Genomic DNA, 21,571 nt, shown 5'->3' with positions numbered 1-21,571 from the left:
TGAGCATCTGCGGTGGCTTAAGTGCTGGTGCTGGGGATATAAAGATGAGCAGGACAGAGAGGATCCTGGCCCTCATGGAGCTTAGCGTGTGTGCCTCGTTCATCATTTCCTGTAGTGTTGCTTTTCATTGTGGTTTTACATATTTCTGTCATGTGATCATTATTCCAGGAAATTGTGATACGAATTTTCGCTTGATAAGATTTGCAGAGAATTTAGGCACTGGGCTGTTCTAGGAGTAAAAGTCTGCTTCCAAGTAGCATGTTATTGCTCCTCTGTTGTTCAGGCACTCAGGCCTTATAAAATTTTCCAAAGAGTAAGGCCGTGAAGTGCCAAACTCACTGAAAGTCAGGACTGGCGTTTTGGCAGCAGTAACATTAGACCTACACCCTAATGTAATTTAAAACTATTCTGGAAGTAAAGGGAAGACCAAAGTGGTGATTTATAGTGGCTCAGAAACCCCACACTGGCCATGAGACCATGGTGTTAGGTCTGCATTGAGTTAATGATTTCACTTTTAATTGCTTTTCTCTGTTAATAGAACAAAAACAAGGATAGCCTTTAACTGCCAAGTATATGACGAAGCCTTGTATTTTAATAGGAATTATTTTTAAATGTTTTTGTTTGGTTCAAATTAGGTGATTTTGAGGCTTATAGATAGATACTGGAAAAGCTGACCTTACTTTCTTGATCTATTTTTGAAATAAAGCTAGTGTTAAAAAATTTTAGGGCTTACAAATTTATATTTAGAATCTAGATATTATCATATGTAGGCACAGAAAAGAAATAAAGTACTTTGTTTAAAATTTTAAAGTACAAATAGTACATAAGGATAAATTTCTATGCCATATATTGAGAATTTTTCTTTTGTTTAAGGCACTCAAATAATAAATCTGTTTATAATTTTACTGTTCATTGTGCAGTTTGCTCTGTAAAGTAGAGGGTCAGGGAGATGCCTTGTTATTCCCCCTACTTTCTACTTTTCCTTGTAGAAGAAATGTATTCTTGGTCATACTGTATAATGGTAAGTTCTTAAGCCACCCTGATGTAATCTCTTAAACAGATTGTTTTAAAATAAAACGAATTATGGTCAGTGTATTTTCTGATAGTGAATCTTTTAAAATAAGTAATTTTCTTTATAGTTAGGGTAATTTTGCTACTCCAAGTAGTAGAACCTGGTTTAACCTGCCCATGTTAAAAAAAATAAAATTTGTCCCTACAACTTTATTCATAAAATTAGAACTGGCCCTCCAGTGGCATCTTTGATCTGGGTAGGAAAGAGCTTACTTCTGAATATTGGGAATGAAGGTGTCTTAGTCTGTGTGAACTGCTGTTATAAAACATCATAGACTGGGTGGCATATAAACAACATTTATTTCTCATAGTTCTAGAGGCTGGAAAGTCCACGAACAAGGTGCTGGCAGATTTGGTGTCTGGTGAGGGCCTGGTTCGTAGACTGCTGTCATCCTGCTGTGTCCTCACATGATGGAAGGGGTGAGGTTACACTCTGGGGTTTCTCTTATAATTCCGTTCATGAGGGCTCTGCCCTCATGATCTAATCACCTCCCGAAGGTCCCAACTCCAAGTGCTGTCACATTGGGCATTAGGAATTAACATGTGAATTTTATGGGGGAGGGGGACACAAACATTCAGTCAGTAGCAGCAGGCTTGTAATGAGTGCTTTAGTCTTTTGAGTGTCGTAGGCAGAAGATGGCTAAATCATCACTGCTTCCCTGAGCTACATACGTTAGTGCTAGGGAGGAGTAGCCTAATGTGAGTTTTTATATCAGAGGCATGATAAATGGGACCCATGGTGTATGAAATTCCAACTCTTTAGTACAGGGAAATGTGCTCTTCATGTTCCTGTCTTCTAAGGCCTGCCTTCAAGTCTTAATTTACCTAAAGGTGGTGCACATCTTTCCTTTAGCTTGGACAGTGTTTCTTAACCTGTTTTCCACTATTCTCTTCCTCCACCAGAAGTCTTTTAGACAGTTTGAAATTTTAATACCCATGAAATTTTAATACTACAGATATACTGTATCTGTGCTTACATAAAAGAAAGTTTTTTGCCCCAACGCCCAAATGAATTTTCATCCTTTGGGACCAGTATTACCCCCATTGAGAATGCATGAGCTAGGATACCTGGCTGTGTGGGTTGCTGCCCTACCTAGTAATTAGGCTTTGAAGGAGGCTAATCTATTATTTATTTAAGAACCTTGAGTCCATTAGACAATTTTCTGATATGGACCACTGTTAAAGGGTTGTTCCTCAGAGCACAAGCTATTTATTCATTCATGGAGTCATACACACTTGTTTGAAGCCCTCCTGGCTTCCTCATTTCCTTGCCTTGCCACCATGGGCAAAGCCTTAGTTTATTCATTTGTAAAGTAGGCAATAATAGTATCTACCTCAAAAGGTTGCTGGGGAAGACTGAAAAAGCGAGTAAAGCACCATGCTTGGCATAAAGTAAGCCAGCAAAAAAATGAAGCTATTTTTAATAGTACTAGAGTTTTCTTTGGTTGTTAGACTCATCATCTGTCTGCATTTTAAAGATTAGACAAGTTCTTATGGCTCTGGATTCAGTGGTGATAAAGATATTATAGATGTTGGGTTCATAGCTGTATGACTTGATCCAGTTGTTTAAATCTTCACGCCCAAGTTTCCACATTTTGTTAATATAGAAAGCAAGGTAAGTTGGTTGAAGCTTCAAATATAGCAGTAATCCTAATAAATGTACATGGGTTATATTTGCCCACTAAATGACAGACTCTTGGATTGAATTAAAAAATAAGAGACATACCTAAGACAAAATGACTCTAGAAGGTTTAAAGAACAGAAAGGGGGTGGGGAGGGACAGGCAAATATTACTATCAATAAAAATAGAATTAATATATGAATATGGAATAAATAGAATATTTCATGTTAACAACCCACCAAGAAGATAAAATAATTATGATTTTGCATGTATCCAGGGAGTTACAAGGGAAATCTGTTAAAACCACAATCATAGTGGTAGATTTTAACATGCTCTGTCACTGATAAATAAAACAGACAAAAGTTAGTATGACTATAGAGTATTTGAAGACCACCTTTATTAACGAGGTTTCATTTTAAACAAGTCTCTGAGTACCGTTCCCTCACAAAATGGTCTGAGTCTATGAATTTTGGCTGGTTTATGCAGCCATATAATGCTCTTTGTACGGTAGATGTGTTCCCGTAAAGCTCCAAGTAAAGTAGATAATTGTAAAAGTGAATGATAAACTTTTCTAAAGGACTTTGTATGCGTGTGATTTTTTCTTACGTTGTCAGCTCTCACACTAGAACTTTTTCTTTGTGTCCTGGTGTTTGTGAGCAGAGAACTTTGAATGTTTAGGTTGGACTCTTGAGCTTTTTTATGGAACTGGGTCCGTGAACCTGAGTAATGGTTGGTTAGCCAGATTTATCCTCATCACAGTGGTTCTAGATGTGGTTTCTTGCAGAGACTCCTCTTTATTGGCCATTTACACGTGCTGCAGAATGCCTCGGTGGCAAACTGTAAATGGGGTGTGACTCTCTTGCTTTCTGGCTACTGAAGAGTTGAGAGGATTGAGGCAGAACTCTCAGAGGTCCCTTCCTGGAAACTCTCAGACATAGTTTGGTCTCTCCAGAGTCCCTGAGTAGGATCTTGTTTTTTGTTTTTTCTTTTTTTTTAAGGTGGCACACCAGCAGTCCAGTGTATACTTTTTCAAGTTTTTTTTTATGAGTGAAGTGGGAGGGTTTTTAAGCGTCTGCAGAACATTTGGGTTTGTGAATTCTGTCGAAGTAATTGTTGGCATATGGTTTTCCTCCTTAAGAAGGGTTGGCAAATGTTGTCACCTTTTTCTTTAATTTATTTGAGCCTTTAATTAATATTGGGTATTAATGAAGTGTGTGTTTGTGCATGTGTGTAGCGCCAGTGAAAATTCCATTTATTCTCTCTTTGTTGCTTTGTTCTCTAGTTTGGACAAAAAATAAATTATTTTCATGGGTAAAAACTAAATTAAAAAGGAAAACATACATTTTAATAAGTATGTAGAGAAGCACCTTATTAAATATAAGTTCGTGTTCATTATCAGCCTAGTCTAAAAATGTGACTGCCTTGAAATTGAAGGCAGAGAGCCTAGCAGATCTGTGTAACTTAAAAGGGTATGTGTTCTGGGCTTTATGACTGATGGAGATGGTACCCCCGTGGCAGCTTGAATTGTCATTGCTCCTGTGGCCTCACCTTCCCATCCTCCATCCAGTCTCCCACCATCCCAACCAGTCCATAAATAGGGAACAAGCACTTAATGTTTCCAGGCACCTTGCTAGGAGTTGAGAAATATAAACGCAGTATGATGGGGACATGACCTTAAGAGCCTGTGTCCTACTGATGATTAGTAAATAGAAGTTTTGTAATTATGAAACGGTCTTATGATGATAAGTGATAGGGCAGAGGTATATAAGGAGTGTCTAGGAGGGAGGACATATGTGGGTCGTCTAACTCAGACTAGGTGGTGGTGGTGGTGGTGGTGGTGGAGGGATCAGGGGTGGCTTCTTGGATGAGGTGATACATCAGCTAGGATTTGTTGGAATAGGAGAGAGCTGTTCTAGGTAGTAGTTTTGGAGGTGAGACTGGAACATGACTTTTCCTTCAGGAGCTACAAGAGTTAAAGACAAGAATATTGAAACCAGGCTGGAGAGCTGGGCAGGCCCCTCCTGAAGGCTCTCATTTCTCTTCAAGGGGTTCTGGGCATTATTCTGAAGGCATAGGGATTTATTATTCTGAAGGCGTGGGCACTGGTGGATTTTAGTCATGGGAATAAAGTGATTAGAATTACATTTTAGAAAGGTCCCTCTGGTGGCAATGTAGGGTTGCGGATTAGGGGTTAAAATGAGAGGTGAGGCACTGGAATAAGAAACTATTGCTTGAGCTGATTTATGAGATTTTCAGGAGGTGCAGGCAACCTTGGGCCCTGAATATGGGAGGAGAGAGAGAAATGAAGGATGACTGCAAGGTTTCTAGCTGAGGTCGGTGGGAGAAATGAGGGTGCTGTTCAGTGAGGGAGTGACAGAGGGAAAACAAGGTTTGGAGGGAGGAATTAGGAGTTTAGTTGTAGACACGGACTTGTTTATCCTTAGGAGACGCTGCCCTTAGCTGTCTGGGGAGTGGTTGTCAGCATAGGGTAGTGGGTAACATCATCCAGGCAGACGGAAGAGGGCAGTGGAAGGAAGCCTGGAGATAAACTATAAAGAACAAAACCCTGTGTGTTGATGTAATACCCATGTGACAGGGAAAACAGATACGGTACCTTGGAAAATAAACAGATCAAGTGTTTTCCCTCTGGACTTGGCCAGGTGTTGACTTTCAGAATTTTAGTCAATGAAGACAACTATCAATAATAACTCCTAAAGCTGGGAGTGGTGAAGCTCCAGTTTTTTTTCCTGATGGTTATGACCTTGTGGTAGCATGTGCCAGAGCTGGAGGAACCTCTTTGCCTCTTTGGGTCTATGTTAATAGCTTCCTCATCTATTTCTGTCTTTGTCTGACAGTTTGAAGAAATAAAATTGTCTTCTTAATGAAGCAGAAAATGATAAAGCTTTTGGAATGTCATTGTATTTTTGGAAAATTCCAGTTCATAGGAATTAGAGAAGGGCAGAGGATTAGAGAAGAGTAATTTATGGAGGGGGCTTGGCTTTTTTACTTACTCCTTATTTTTATATGCACACACACACACACACACACACACACAAACAGTTAGGATGGAGAAGAGCAGGGAAGCAGTTTTAATCATCTTCCCAATGTCTGGCCACAGAAGACATGAGTATTATTCATATCACATCTGGGATATTAGTGATTTGTATTCACTCAAGGATTATTTAATGGGTTCCTGCCGTGGTGATCAAGTCAGAATTCGGGCCGCACCGAGCCAGCTGGGACAGTGAGAGCCCTTCTCTGGAGTGGAGATTGTCTTACCTCCCTCCACCCTCACGTAGTTCTCTCAAGCTTTCCTAACGGCAGCCCCACCACCAGGCCCAGTTCCAAGATGGCCAGCCCTCCTCTCTTCTCTCCTCCTAATCTTCCCACAGCCATCGAAGTACAGATTGCTTCACTGGCACTTGGGACACATGGCTGATAGCTAGCACCTTGGGAAAATCTAGCCCTTTATAGATAACCGCCTGGGGACACCTATAGGTGCGATGTAAGCTGCCCCCGCAGCTGGCACCATCCTTTGCTGAAGTGGATTAGGGGATAATGATGGTAGTAGCTTGCTGGGCTTTCTGGGATCCCTGTGCCATGGTACACTCTCGTCCATGCTCTTGCCTTGACTCCGACTGTTCCTTCACCCTCAGGTTCCTGCGTTGTTGCTGTTGAATATCTGGAAGCCCCATTCCACTATGGCCCTGGTGGGAATGTGGGATTTTTTTGCTTTGACATATCCCTGAAAATTAAAAAAAAAAAAATTCTATCATTATGAAAACTCTACTGTTTGGTGAGGATATTGCCTTAGGACAGAGAACGTTGAAGACAAAAATGCCCCTGATATCCAAGTTTTCAGACGCTCGAGTGAAACAATCGAATAAAAAGAGTAACTTATAGCCGATATTTCTTTTGTATACAGACTCGTAGGAAATTTTGCTCCCCAGTCACCCCTTTGTTTTGAGGAACAATGGCGTTATTAAAGAACAGCATTAAAGAAGAATACTTAGGAAACATGTGCTGACATTCTCTGAATGACTTATTTTAAACTTAAATCAAGGACTCAATGTTTGCTTGTCGAGACATTTGTGGATAAGTCAGTGGTAGGAAGAGATTCATGGGATGTAGTTGGTCTGACTCTGGAGTCAGGGGTGGTGGGAGCTGGAGCACAGGTTGGTTGCTGCCCTGGAGGCCTCGGTGTGGCTTGTTCTCATTGGTCAGCAGGTGGCACCAAATAGCCAGGACGAATCTGGAGAGAGGTATGTGGTGTTTCGATTTCACCTTGGGTTGGGTTAAACATTTTGGAGTTAATAGCACTCTCAAGTTTTTTCCCCCTAGAGATGGCATCCTCCAAGACTGAATTTTGTAGAAGTCTTTGGTTTTGATAGAGTCATAAAACTTAACCATCTCCAAGGTCAAATGGTACATAACAATATTGATTTTTTTTTTTTTTGGAGGGTATATGACTGAATGCTAAAAGCCAACTGTAAGATCCTTCTATAGAATATACTTACTGGCTTAGGTGTCTGAATTTTTTCGTGTTTTTATGAAATCTTTTCAATATGTTGCTAATGGAGGTGTTAAAATTGATCTACTGATAAATTTATATTTTTGACCTTGATAATGTCTGCCTGATGGGAATCCAGGATTTTACTCCCATCCGAGATGTTTCCGTTTGAGCAGAGGTGGGTGACTCTGAGTTACAGATGGTGATTCAGTTGTGAGGGGGACACGGAGGATGTGTTGGGGATATCCTTGGATATCTTGTGAGAAAACAGCTAATGACAAAAGAGGGGGCAAGTCTGTGCTTTTGCCCCCAATTATTAACACCACTTGAGGTGCAGTTCATTTGTTTCAGCTTAATTTATTGTCCACGGACCCCTGGTTGCATGTGCCTTGTATGGTTCTGTGCTAGAACTTGAGAAAAAGCTGCCTTTTGAAGCACAATAAGTGGAATGTTTCTTTTCTGCGTATGTGGCTTTGTTTATTTTCTTTGTTTGGTGCCATGTGTGGGGAAAAATGTGAGCCCGAGTGGTCCATTTGTGGTTGCCGGGTGGTGTCTGGTTTGATTAGTGCATGAGCTCCAGTGATTAAGCTTGCTAACTCTGGTCTGTGCGTGCATTCTTGGGGCAGGCTGAATGAGGTTTTCACAAAATGAGCATCCAGGTACAAAATCTTATAATTAATTTTTGAGTCTTAAGATGGGGCCTGTGGGAAGGGATGGGAGGGGGAGATGACAAACATCTTTTCCCTTGGGATATCTTCCTACAACTAAGTGGGGGGGGTGCATCTTTCTTCCTCCTCTTCCTCCTCTTTTTAATTTACTTAGATAGGCTTGTATATAAAATGTGCAGGAAGTTAACCACACCCACAGGAATTAAGCACATATCCTTGCCTCCTAGAATCTGTTTTTCACACAGCACCAGGATTGATCTTTTAAAAACATACATCCAGTGATGTCAGTTATTAGGTTAAAATCCTGCCCTGGCTTCCCTCACACTTAGGTTAACAGCCCTTTGTGGACTGGCTCCACCTACCTTTCCAACCTCATCTCCTTGTATCTCTCCCTGCCTACCAGACTTGGGCCACACTGAGCTCTTCATTCCTCCAACAAGCCCTGCTGTTCTCACCTTAGGGCCTTTACATGAGTAGTTTCCTTTGCCTGGAATGTCATTCCTCTTGATCTGGGTGTGACAAGACCATTGAGAGCTCAGTTTAAATACCGACTCAGGCCTTCCCTGACCACCAGCTCTAAAATAGCCATTCATTCCTTTTCTCTCTTTCATTTTTAAATTAAGATATAACACACATAATACTTTGTAAGTTTTAAGGTGTAAGGTATGTTGATTTGATATGTTTATATATTGCAGTATGATTACCACTGTAGCATTAACTAACACCTCTGTCACTTCACATAATTATCATTTCTTTTTTGTGGTGAGGATGATTAAGTCTAGTCTCTTAGCAGCTTTGAAGTTTATAAGACAGTGTGATTGATTACTCACTCTGTGTCACATCACTCCAGTTTCATTTTATTTTTTTTCAACTATCTTGTCTTTTCTTATTTGCTTTTTTTGTCCAGCTCTTCCTAGTAGGATGTAAGCTTCACTAGAGCCAGGTCCGTATCTTGTTTACTGTGTGGAACAGTGCTAAGCATGTACTAGGTCCCCGGAACATTTTGGTTCCATGAATGAATAATAGCTATATTGAGGGGAGAAGCTATATATTTAAAGCTAAATGTATCTCTCTTAATTCTCTGAGGGCACTGTGATCAAGATGGCAGTGGGCCAAACGTTGAGGCTGAAGTTCTTGTTTCCCATTTATCCCTATACAACATTGTGGCCCTGGTGGGTCCCTGAGACGTGGGTATTGGGGTGGGGAGTAGAATTTGTAATAACACAGTCATATACAAAATTTCCGTCATTATTCAGTCATTTTTTGGTATCTGTTAAACACTAGTACTGTCCTTGCTGCTGTATATTTACTATGTCATTTAATCTTAGGCATCAGTTTTCTAATATGTAAATGATATGTTTAGATAAGATGATCTGTTAGTTCTCTTATATCACATTATATGAATTTCTAGGAGAAGCTAAAAGATTATAGTTTATGGTGACACACAATAGAAACAGATTAGTTCATTCAGAATACCTACCCAAGGTAGGTATTCATACAGCTCTAATAAAACTTTAAAATTGCAAAGTTTAAACTTTAGAAAGGAGGAAGAAACCCACCCTTTGTTGGGTATCCGTCATCTCATTCAGTCTTCTCAACAACCTGTAGAGTATCTTCCCTCCTTCATGTCTGTGGAAACGGAGGCTCAGAGGTGTTATGTGCCTTGGCCAAGGTCACACACGTGTTACGAGGCAGTGCTGAAGTTCCCACCTGCTTCGATTGACTCCAGAGACCTGCTCTCAGCATGTAGGAGTTGTGTTACCTTCTGCTCACCTTTCCCCAGTAGGTTTTGTGGGTATCAACAGCTTAGACTTCTGACTAGGGTTTCTCTTCTGTTTCTCACAGACCTCTGAGAAGGAGCCGATGTGGAGAAGCAGCTGAGGCGGTCCAGGATGACGACCACAGTAGCCACAGACTACGACAACATCGAGATCCAACAGCAGTACAGCGATGTCAACAACCGCTGGGACGTGGACGACTGGGACAACGAGAACAGCTCCGCGCGGCTCTTTGAGCGGTCCCGCATCAAGGCTCTGGCAGGTAGGGTGCCCTTATGTCCCGTCACAGAGGCCTGGGATGCCTTACAGGTCCCTTTGAAGTCATCCATCCTGTCCACCTCTCAAGATCAGCTCACCTCTACTTGAACATGTCCCACCAGAGCAAGCTGACTGTTTCATAAGGTGGCCAGTTTCCTATCTGGGGAACTGTCAGTCCCACAGCCAGAATGATTCAGAGCACAGGGTGGTTTTTATAGCCGTTCAGAAAGAGATGCCCTAGGCTTGTCAGAAATCTTTTATTTTTAACACATCTTACATTTCAGTGTATTGAAGTATACTATACCTTAGACACAAAAATACAGTTTGATCCTGGAACAACATGGGGGTTAGGGACACCAACCTGCTGCACGGTGGAAAATCCGTGTATTTGACTCCCCCAGAACTTAGCTACTAATAGCCCACTGTTGACCTGAAGCCTTATCCATAACGTAACCAGTAGATTAACACATAATTTGTAAGTTATATGTATGATATACTGTCTTCTTACTGTAAAGTAAGCTGGAGAAAAGAAAACGTTATTAAGAAAATCATAAGGAAGGGAAAATACATTTACTGTACGTCTGTATATTTATTGAAAATAAATGTGTAAATGTAAGTGTACCTGCACAGTTCAAACTCTTGTTGTTCACGGGTCAACTGTATACAAATTAACCTGTTTACTTAGGGTCTGTGATATATAAATTAACTTGACCTGTTACAGTACTTGCTTTGAGTGACCAAGGTTAGTTAGTATCACGTGCAAAGTTTTGGATCTGAAAAGCAATAGCTTAATCTGGTGAGGGCACATTTAATGCTCTAACAGGTAAGTCTGCCATTGATAAAGTTAACAGGCGCACATCCCTTACTTCATGATTTCTCACTCCCTTGTTGCTGTTGAATACATAGGGCACACTTTTACCAGGGCCCTAGATGGGGTGGGAGTGTTTTATCTTGGAATTGCCCTGAAAATCAGGAAGGGGTTCAGTCACAATGAAAACTCAGCAGTATTGAATATGTGTAAACCAGGGGGCCAACGTGGAGTTTATTCAAAATGTTGCCTCTGTACTTTGAGACTCCAAATAAAATGATTTCCAAATGAGAAAAGTGGGTTTATGTATTTTTTCCTAATATCTTTAATTATGACAAGTAAACAAAAGTCATGACTTAAACAAGTAAGTTTCCTGTTAATTGTGAAGACAGCTGACTTTTTTGTTACCTTTACAGTGTAATGTGTTTATGAGGCATATCATTTGGAGTTCTCTTGATTGTAAGCAAAAGGAAACCTAACCCAAAGTGGTTTAAATGACAAAGAGACATGACAGAGAATAGTAGACAAATTCAGCACTTAAGCCAGACTTGCTCCTGGGCTTAGATGGTATGCCCAGGATCCAGTTTCTTTCCACTTTTTGGCTTTCCTTGCTGGTGTGGACTCCATTCTCAGGTAGGCTCCTGGGTCCCTGGAGTCCCAGGATGGCTGCCCTGGGTCCCAGATCTGTTTGTAAGGACATCCAGTAGAAAAGAGCACCTCTGCTTGCTCAGTATTGTACTTCCACTATGGCCGTGGCATCAGTCTCACTGGCTTGATTGACTGTGCTTGGGTCACGTGCCTCTCTCAGAGCCTCTCTCCACTGGAGTCAGAAGAGGATATGCTGATTGACATCAGCTAATCAGAATGCATCTTGGGGTGCAGGGAATTGAGGGGTTGGGAGTGGCGAGGGGTCAGTCCCACCCAAACAGCTTGGCTAGAAAATTTAGAATATAACAGGAAGGAGGAAGAGGGAAATGGATGTTGAGGATGCAGGCAACTAAATGCTATGGAAAAATTGTTCAGCTGCCTTAGGATAATTTGTTTTTTGAGTGGTGGTGATTTGTAGGTCTTTCTTGAGCTTGCCTGATTCGAGGGCATAAATGATTAACCAGATAGTCACTCTAGAATTAGAGCTTTATTTTCTAGCTTATTCATTAACATGGAACCTTATGGAAACCATGATCTTGTCTCGTGCTAGTGGATTGATTTATACTTTAATGTCTTACCTCATTTTCTTGAGGTTTCATTTGAGCTGTTAGACCAGTATGATATTAGTGGCCTGTTATCTTTGATCATGAGTCATTTACTTTCTGGCTCCAGACTACCAGGTACAGTTGACCCTTAAACAACAGGGGTTTGAACTGTGTGGAGGATTGGTGTCCCTCACCCCTGTGTTGTTCAAGGGTCAACTGTAGTATCACCCTTTTAAGAATTTTACTCGCAAACTGCAGAGCAGTTCCTTGCTTTGTTCTTTTCTGTAGTTCCAGAGGAGATCCCCAGCTGTCCTTAGGATTAATCAGTTGTCCTTACACTTCCTAAGATGTCTTTCCCTCTGTGTTATCCAGGTCCTTCAACAAATGCTAATAATAGTAAGCATACTTACAGTGTGTCAGGCACTGTTTTAAATGCATTGTATATATTAACAGTTAATCCCATAACAACTATGAGAGAGAGTATTGTTATCTACAATGTATAGATGAGGAAACTGAGGCACAAAGAGATTAAGTAGCTTGCCCAAGGTCACACCCCTGATAAGTGACTGAAGGCAGACTGGCTCCAAAGTGTATACTCTACTATTTTTTTTTTTTTTTTTGCGGTATGCGGGCCTCTCACTGTTGTGGCCTCTCTCGTTGCGGAGTGCTCCGGTTGCGCAGGCTCAGCAGCCATGGCTCACGGGCCCAGCCGCTTCGCAGCATGTGGGATCCTCCTGGACCGGGGCATGAACCCATGTCCCCTGCATCGGCAGGCGGACTCCCAACCACTGCGCCACCAGGGAAGCCCGTACTATTTTTTTTTATATTCAGTAAAATGCAAAATGATTCAAAGCTCACTGGTGTAGAGAATTGATGATGGGTAATGCAAACATGTTAAAAAGATCTTTAGAAGGCTCAGAAATGCATCCTGTGGCTTGAAGAAGCCATGAGTAACCACGAGAAGTTACTGAAAAGAAAACATGCTGCCTCCAGGATAAATAATGTGGGAAAAAAAAAAAAAGAAAAACAAAAAAAGGAATTGCTTTTAGTGAATCCAGAAGATACCAGGAAAACCACCTGTTCATGGAAGAAATTATCTTGCTTATTATCTGACTTCCCAGTTCTGTGGGACAGAAAAGTCTCTGAGCTCTCTAAGAAGCCTTATAAGCTGATAGCGGGAGTAACAGATCAGACCAGCACCGTCTAGAACTGTGGTTCTAGAATTTGAGTGGTCTTCAGAATCACAGCACAGATTGTGGGCCCACTGCCAGAGTTTCTGATTCAGTAAGTCCAAGATGGTACTTTGATAATTTACGTTTCTGACAGGTTCCCAGGTGATGCTGATGTGGCTGGTCTGGGGAATCCCATTTTGAGACTGGTGTAGAGTATCTATGGTCATCTGGTCTACTTCCTTGGGTGTCTGAGGCCATTTCATCTAGAAACAAAACAAATGAACAAACAAACCAAAAACAAACTCACAGATACAGAGATCGTATTAGTGGTTACCACAGGGAAAGCGGGGTGGGTATGGGTGAAAGAGGTGAAGGGGGTCGACTGTATGGTGAATGGATGGTAACTAGAATTGTGCTGGTGATCACTTCATAGTGTATACAGATGAGGAATTCTATTGCTGTAAACCTGAAACTTACATATTAAAGAAGCCCTTTAATTTTTTAAAGAAAGGTAAAAGCTAAACATTTTTACAAGTGATGGGTGTTTATGGTTTAGGTTATATTTTGTGGAATCAACACAAATTAGGGAAAGTAGGAAAAGTAGACTTTTTAAAAGTGCAACATTTAGCTTGAAAATATTGATAAAGTAATTAAAATTAATACCTTTATATCAGTACTCATAAATAGTGAATTTAAAAAATTAGGAGGCTATGTACCAAAATATTCCATGTTTCTTTCTGAGTAACTTATTTCTTATTTGTATTTGAACTTTTTCCTGAAATAAATATGAACAATTTTGTAATTAGGAAAAAAAAACCATAAAAACATCTTAACATCTAATATCACCTTCAAAAGTTTTGATTAATTTTTCTCCCAAAATAATGGCATAGAGAAGTAGTAGGAGAAAGCCTGTGTATGAATGGACATTTAAAAAAATGACAGAAATTAAAAACAAGATTACTTTGGGAGTCGTCACTTATCAGCATTTATGAGATAAAATTTTGCAGGAGAGCCTTTCTGCTAAGGTACGGACATGGGAAAAGAAATTGACCTTGAGTTTATGTGGTTATAGGGAATTAAGAACAGCTGAGAAACATAGGAAAATGAGGTGAAAGCACCTAATTGTATCTTTTACATTACATGGATAAATAACACATATTAGTGGCTGTATGTGTAAGCCAGATTCCCTTTAAACGTAAGTATTTATTTGAGTGACCAAGAATTTTGGTGGAGCATTTAATCAGCTAAAGCAGTGATGTACTTTAAATGTCCAGATCAGTGCTGTCTGAAAGAAATATAATACTAGCCACATGTGATTTTAAATGTTCTAAGTAAGATATTTCACTTAATCAGACAATCCAAAATATTGTATCAACATGTAATCAGTGTAAAAAACTTACTATAAGTGAGATACTGTACATTTTTTATACTAAGTCTTTGAAATCCAGTATATATATATATATATATATATACACATATATATATATATATATTTTTTTTTTTTTGCGCGGTACACGGGCCTCTCACTGTTGTGGCCTCTCCCGTTGTGGAGCACAGGCTCCGGGCATGCAGGCTCAGCGGCCATGGCTCACGGGCCCAGCCGCTCCGCGGCATGTGGGATCTTCCCAGACCAGGGCATGACCCCGTGTCCCCTGCATCCGCAGGCGGACTCTCAACCACTGCGCCACCAGGGAAGCCCCAGTATATATTTTATTTCCCATGTTTCACATGGTCATTTTTAGTCTCACATGGCCAGTGGCTGCTGGTTTGGACAGTGGATCTCTAGTGCCTTCACGTAGATGCTTTTATTGGTGAAAACTTTATAGATCCTGCTGAACAAATGTGGGCTTTAAAATCCCTATCACGAATTTGGTCTCGGGTATAGTTGTGAAGCCATGAGTAGTTGGCCACTTGGCTAAATGTGAATTTAAATTCTGATGAGGAATAACCCATCAATTGAATCATTATTTTTAAAATAATCACTCTTTATATGTGTGTGTGCCTTCCACTTCTAAACTTTTATTAAATGGATGCAAAGTAGCAACAAAGGTCCTCCACAACATCCACACTCTGCTGTTTCCGCTGAAAACTTTGGCGTTGTTCTTGAGCTCGAACACTATTTTTGGATGCAGAAGACTCAATAGCAGACTTGTGTAAACGTGCATATTCCAAGGTGTCCACGCTCCCTCCAAAAAATTGAGATTCACTTCAGTGGGAGGGAGCACAGTAATCTCCATTTTTAATGCATACAGTACTCTTTGAGAAACACTCTCCTGTGACATGGTCTAAAGTGTTCTCACTTAATATTGAAATCTTATTATCCTTGAGTATTCTCACCAAAGTGAAAATCAACTTTTCATCTCTCCTTTAAAATATTAGTCTGCCCTTTCCCTCCAGTAAGTAGGTCACAGTTATGTTTTGATATCTCAGCACCTAAGAAGGCTTAATGTTCTGCCTGAACTGAGTAGAGAGCTGTCTCGTGGCAGGAGGAACACATTCTTGCTGTAATCCCTGCCCTCATTATAGCCCCTGTCTGGGTGCATCTTCCTGCAGGAGGTGATGGAGATTCCCCCGCCTAACCCCAGCCCCTAGAGTTGTTTGGGCCTTTTAATTTGTAGTCTCCAGGAGGGCAGAACATTTCTTGGGGGCCTAAATTAGCTCTCTAGTGCTAATTAAAATTAGTGGGGACTCTTCAAAAGTTATAGATAAAAAAATTCAGGCACAGGGTTTTCTCAGGAGGAAAAGACTTGGATTCCATACACTGAGAATTAAAGCAGAACTTGCCGTCTGCTTTCTGCCAGTTGACTGCAAATTTCAATCTGTCATTAAGGTTATATACTTAAATTATTTACTTAATCCCCAAATAGATAGACCTGTGCATATATGGTGGAAACTTATTTTAAAACTGTAAAAGATTTTTTAGTTTACCTTTTTTGAGAGATGTCTTATTGTCTTTTCTGCCTATAATCATGAATTTTTAATTAAGTGGTTTAGATACTGGCTTCATATTTTTTAAGATCCCCTGTGCTACGGTGGTTTTACTAGAAACTTCCCAGAACACGACTGTTAATTCACAATCAATCCCCCCTGCCAAGACTGAATACACAAACAAATATATGTAAAATATTTTACTTCCTTCTAGTGGAAGTATGGTGCCACCTTGCTATTGAATATGCAAAGAGATCTATAAAACATGGTCTGGAATGATCTAATTAGGAAGATAAAACCTATTTACATGAAACGTGAACTAGTATGCAAGTACCAAGAAAGTAGTGCAGGCAATTAGTGCTGTAGTAACTTAGAGGGAAGGAAGGATTGATCGCAAGAGGGAAAAAAATAAGTCATTTTAAGAGGATGGGTCAAGTAATGAAAAGAACATTGGAACTTGGAGAGAGAATGGAGCCTGAACCCTGGCATGGCTGCTTCCGTTTCCACTGCAGCAAAACAGAAGAGGCCTTTCACTAAAACAGAAAGTGCTTTGGCTTCTCAAGATGACACACCACCTTGAGCTTGGATTCGTTCCTTGAAAATTAAGCTAGAGCTTTTCTTATTTGCATACTCATCACCCTGTTCAGATGGAACACTTTTATGCCCCAAGGGAAAGGCTTCTTGCATGATGGAGTGGATTTTTATAGTTAGGATTAACAGATTTAATAGCTACCCCGTCTTTTTACCCATCTACTCTTGAGGCTGTTTGCCTAAATTATGCATTATTTGGGATTATTTTTGAGAACGGCATGGTCCCTAGTGCCACTAAATACACCACCCATTAGTTGTGAAATCTGAATCTGAAAGAGCATTTCATATCAAAGAAGTTCAGGCAGACTAGTGAAGAGAAGGTCTGTTTAGGTCATTACAAGTAGTCCTGGATTATACCCTCAATTTATTTGCTATATACATAAGGCTTCAGTAGTTTCCTGACTGTAGGACTGCAGGAATCTTTTCTTTCTTTTTTGGGTAGAGGTTCCTCAGATTTCCCTCCCCTCTCTTTCTTCTTACTGCTGTAGATGACGCCCTCCTGACTTTTGAAATCAGCTTGGATTTCCGCTCCTGTGCCTTATATTCTTCAAATTTTCTTCTCATCTCAGCAACGGCTGAAACTCCATAGCAGCTGAGATGAATGATCCTGGCTGGGAGAAACAGCCTACTTACTATTCCTCTCCTTCATCAAACCTCTTAACCACACGCCATTCCTCTTCCTAACCCAGCCCCCATTCCTGCCCTTCAGTCTCTTTCAAGTTTCATTCCTTAGGTCAGAGAACTTCTCAATCCTCATCCCCTTACTCATCTCTTACTGCACCTTAGCCTTTGTCTTAACTTCTCACCCCACCAGAATATTTTCCTTAAGTCAGTCCCTTACTTTTGAGGAACTCCAGTCACCATTTCTAGGGGAAAATCCCATATACTTTATATGCTTGATTTGTGATTGAACTTAGGGAATGTGACCTGTCTTTTGTTGGAGACTGCCTAGGTAAGCAAAAGAGGAAAAATTCACGATTTTTCTCCTCTCTTCTACTTTTCCTGGCTCTCTCTGCATTTGTGCACCCTCCACCCGCCGCCATCTGTCTGTCTTTTAAATATCAGCTTTATTGAGATATTATTTACATACCATAAAATTAACCCCTGAGAAGTGTACAATTCAGTGATTTTTAACATACTCACAGAGTTGTGCAACTATCACCACTAATCCCAGAACATTTTTATCACCCCTCAGAGAAGTCGCATACATATTAGCAGTCCCATTTTCACTCCTCCCCAGCTCCAGGCAGCCACTAATCTAGTTTCACTCCTCCCCAGCTCCAGGCAGCCACTAATCTAGTTTCTGACTATGGATTTGTCTATTCTGGACATTTTATCTAAATGGAATCATACAACATGTGGCCGTTTGTGACTGGTTTCTTTTACTTAGCAAAACATTTTCAAGGTTCATCCGTGTTGTATAGGATGTTATCAGTACCTCTCTGATTTTTCCCTCTGTTCTCTTATGTAAGTAATAGTGGTAGATTAGTGAGGAAGAACAGAAAAAGTTCTATGAAAGTTGCTGACAGCATAATACTGTGATTTTAGTTGGCAATTGCCTGGGAATAGATGGCAAATACCTCGTAGGCATCTGAAAGTGCTGTAGAGTTAAGTACTTCTTCATTTACCTGGATGTGGTCATCAGATAAGCCTCCTGGTGGGTGTGCGGTCATCTCTTACGGTCATCTTTGTTCCATCTGTTAAATTCACTTATACCGTTTAACTCTTTTGCCAGTTTTCTATCGAAGTGGACCTGTGAGCAGGTAAAGAAGAAAATATAAGAAGGTAAAAAGAAAATACATCATTTACATACAGGGCATTTATAAAGTCCTGTCCACTTTAAAAACATGTCCCCCAATGAGAACAAGCTAAGAGTGTCATGAAGTAGGTTTTATATTAACAATGGCAATTCAGATAGCTAAGGTTTTTATTTAACCACCATCTGCGGCAGTAACATTCAATATAATTTTCTAATTTGCAGAGAAAATTGATGCTGGGTAGATGTTAAATAGTTTCTTAAATTATGTTTTGATGTTTGACACCAAGTTGATTAAAGAAGATGGCTTTGATTATTAAACTGCGTATTTGTCGGTAGTTTTGACACGATCACATAAATAGTAACCCAGTGGGAAGGTTCTGGGTAAGAAGGTAACAAGGTGGTTTGTGTGTGCTGATTGGCTTCTCTGGAAAGAATTCTGCATTCACAATTATTTGGGGTTAGTCCTTTCTGGTTTTCAGGAACAGGGATTCACTTGAGTGTCTGAACAAAAAAAGAGTGTGTGGTGGAGTGGGGGTGGGGAGGTTATTGCAAAGTTTCAGGTGCACGAGCCCCAGGAGTCCATTAGTGACTGAGGCTGCTGTAGGGCTGGAGGTGATCTTCATCTTTCAGGTGGGGCGGGTACCTCATGGATGGGAGCCCCCTGCATAGTGCTGGTAACTGCGCATCATAACTCAGCTCACCGATGGCTTTGGTATGTTGTGGTTCCAACTCTACCTCCTGCCGATCTTTCTCTTTTGACATCATTGCTAAATGACTCAATATCCTGGCCTTCTCTGGTTCAGATCTCTGTGAGGTTGAGTATGGAGTTGGGGCTCTGATTGGCCCGGATAATATTTTTATACCAGGTCATGACCAACTGGTTACTTACGAATGATTACCTTTAAAAGAGTTACCCAGAACACTGGTGAAGAGCAGGAAGCCATACGTATAAAACATACTAGCTGCGTTCATCCACGGGTTAGAGGGGATTCGGCTGGCAGTCGGAGGCTATGGTTGGCATTTCTTTTTTTTTTTTTTTTTTGCGCTATGCGGGCCTCTCACTGTTGTGGCCTCTCCCGTTGCGGAGCACAGGCTCCGGACGCGCAGGCTCAGCGGCCATGGCTCACGGGCCCAGCCGCTCCGCGGCATGTGGGATCCTCCCGGACCGGTGCACGAACCCGCGTCCCCTGCATCGGCAGGCGGACTCCCAACCACTGCGCCACCAGGGAAGCCCTGGTTGGCATTTCTAATGCAGAATTGTGGTGTGGTGGGGGAAGGTATTTTATATTAGGGCTTTTGGGGAAAGATATTGGTATATCTCGTGTGACCAAGGGAAGAGCTAAGCAGCCAGTCTGAGGGAAAGGCAAAGTGCAGACAGGCCCCGGAACAACAGAAATTAGGGCTTTCCATCTCTCAATCTCTTGATTTTAGCTTCTGTCTCTGCCCCTGCAGGTGGTCTTCCAGGTAGCAGGAGATGTGGTTGCTATGTGCCCCTGGACTTTGCTATCCACCACTTGCCCCATTTTTCTAGTTCCAGTTGGAAACGTTGGGGCTGTTTGCTAAGGAGGATGTAGTTTACGAGGCTTTGGTCACGGGGTGACTCCTGAACCGGTGCACTGTGGTGTAGGGTGTAGAGGGATGTAAGAACACAGTAGCTCTCCCTGGAACCACATGGAGGTCCTCCTGAAAAAGGGAGTGGGTGTTGGGCAGATGGCAGTACATAACGGTAAATGTTCACGGCATGTTTTCAGATAGATTGATGTCCTTGATTCAGAGGGAACACTATTTTATAAAAATGGCAAGATGACCCTCACCACTGACTAATAGCTTCCTTAAAACAAAGCAACAAATAACCTTACAGCTTCCTTTAAGATCTTTGAAGAAGTAAACAAAGAGAAATGAACATTAGCGTGTCAGTCTTTAGAATATGTCTTATTAGAATAAGCTGTTCAGTCTGTACCTGAGTTAATTTGTGAATTTGCTTGGTGATTTAGTGACTTGGAAACAGTCTATCCCATTCTTTCTTCTGGGGCCTCAAGGACCAGCACATTCTTAGAGTATGACAGGTGCCCAGTAATACAGTGTCATTCCAGATATTTTAGCAGTATAGTGACGTAAGTACAGTATTAGCATGTTCCTTACTGACATGTAATCTATTTCGGGAAAATAGACTGTATGTATAAAACAGTCAGTGCATGCGACAGTATTACACAAAAGTGTTGTGACACTTCCCCAAAACCTGAATCTTGGTCTCTTCATTTTCTGGTTGATAGAGATGTCCATTTTCCACAATTCTTATCTCTTCTAGAGTCTCATTAGGTAATTTTCAAGGGAAGTTTTAATCTCTTTCTTGCACACCTGTGAATTTTCAGAACCCTAAGGTACTGACATAATTGGGTGATGGGCACATGTTACTGGGTGAGGCTGATAAAAATTTTGTCACATAGGTTTAAATTTCTGCAGACTCCTTTGATTTCTTGAACACGCGTGTGAAATTGCTTTATTAGCCACATCATTGTGTCCATAGGCATCGTAAGAAACAGATGGACTGAAGTCAAGGAGTTGCTGGGCCATTTTCCAGGTCCCTGGACCCTCCCTGCCTTGCATGTTACCATTTGGATCACCCTGTAAGTCTTCAGCAAACCCAAGCCCTCTCCACTGGCTCCAGCCTGAGCCTTATTAATTTTGTGTGTGAGCTCAAGGTGGATGTATCCATACTTTGTCTCTCTGGCTGACTGCTAAACTCCTCAAAGACAGTGACAACGAGTAATGTTTTTTTTTTCGGCATTCCTCGCGTAAGTCAGAATACGATTATGTACTTTTACTTGTCAGACTGAAGAACTGATTCATGATCAGAACTACTAAGTATCACTTCATTTGGGGAAAATTTCTCACTAATTTCTGTAATACCGTTGAAAAATTAGTTCTACGTATTTAAGAATTTTAAATTAAAATATATTATAAAATAATGCCTTGCATTGTATATTGTATGTTACAATGCATGCATTGTTAAAAAACAAAAAAGAAAGAAAGGAAGTCCAAACACTATGGAAGTAGACAGTGAATGTTTCCCCTTCCCCAAACCTGTCTCCATCCCTAAAGATAATTCCTTTTAAAAGTTTGATGTATATCTTTTGGGATATTTTCCATGTAAATTATTATAAACAGTAGCAGGACCAGTTGATTGTTAGAATCTGGAGCTTAGTCTTTTCCC

General features: G+C 40.9%; 1 protein-coding gene across 2 annotated transcripts in view; it reads left to right on the top strand.

Annotated features, from left to right (window-relative positions):
* Window positions 1-9,762: 9,762 nt before the first annotated feature.
* The window catches only part of SPTBN1 (spectrin beta, non-erythrocytic 1), a gene marked incomplete at both ends in the record, with an annotated part of 139,794 nt that continues 127,985 nt past the window's right edge, over window positions 9,763-21,571 (top strand). For both annotated transcript variants that reach the window (XM_079721075.1, XM_079721074.1), the window contains one exon: window positions 9,763-9,910. In XM_079721075.1, the coding sequence (XP_079577201.1) occupies window positions 9,763-9,910 (148 nt within the window). The remainder of the gene's footprint in view (window positions 9,911-21,571) is intronic.

This window comes from Hyperoodon ampullatus (genome assembly GCF_949752795.1).
Source record: "Hyperoodon ampullatus genome assembly, chromosome: 15".
In the NCBI taxonomy this organism is placed as follows: domain Eukaryota; kingdom Metazoa; phylum Chordata; class Mammalia; order Artiodactyla; family Ziphiidae; genus Hyperoodon; species Hyperoodon ampullatus.
Note: the sequence above shows the minus strand (reverse complement) of the source record. Positions and strands in the feature narration are given on the sequence as shown.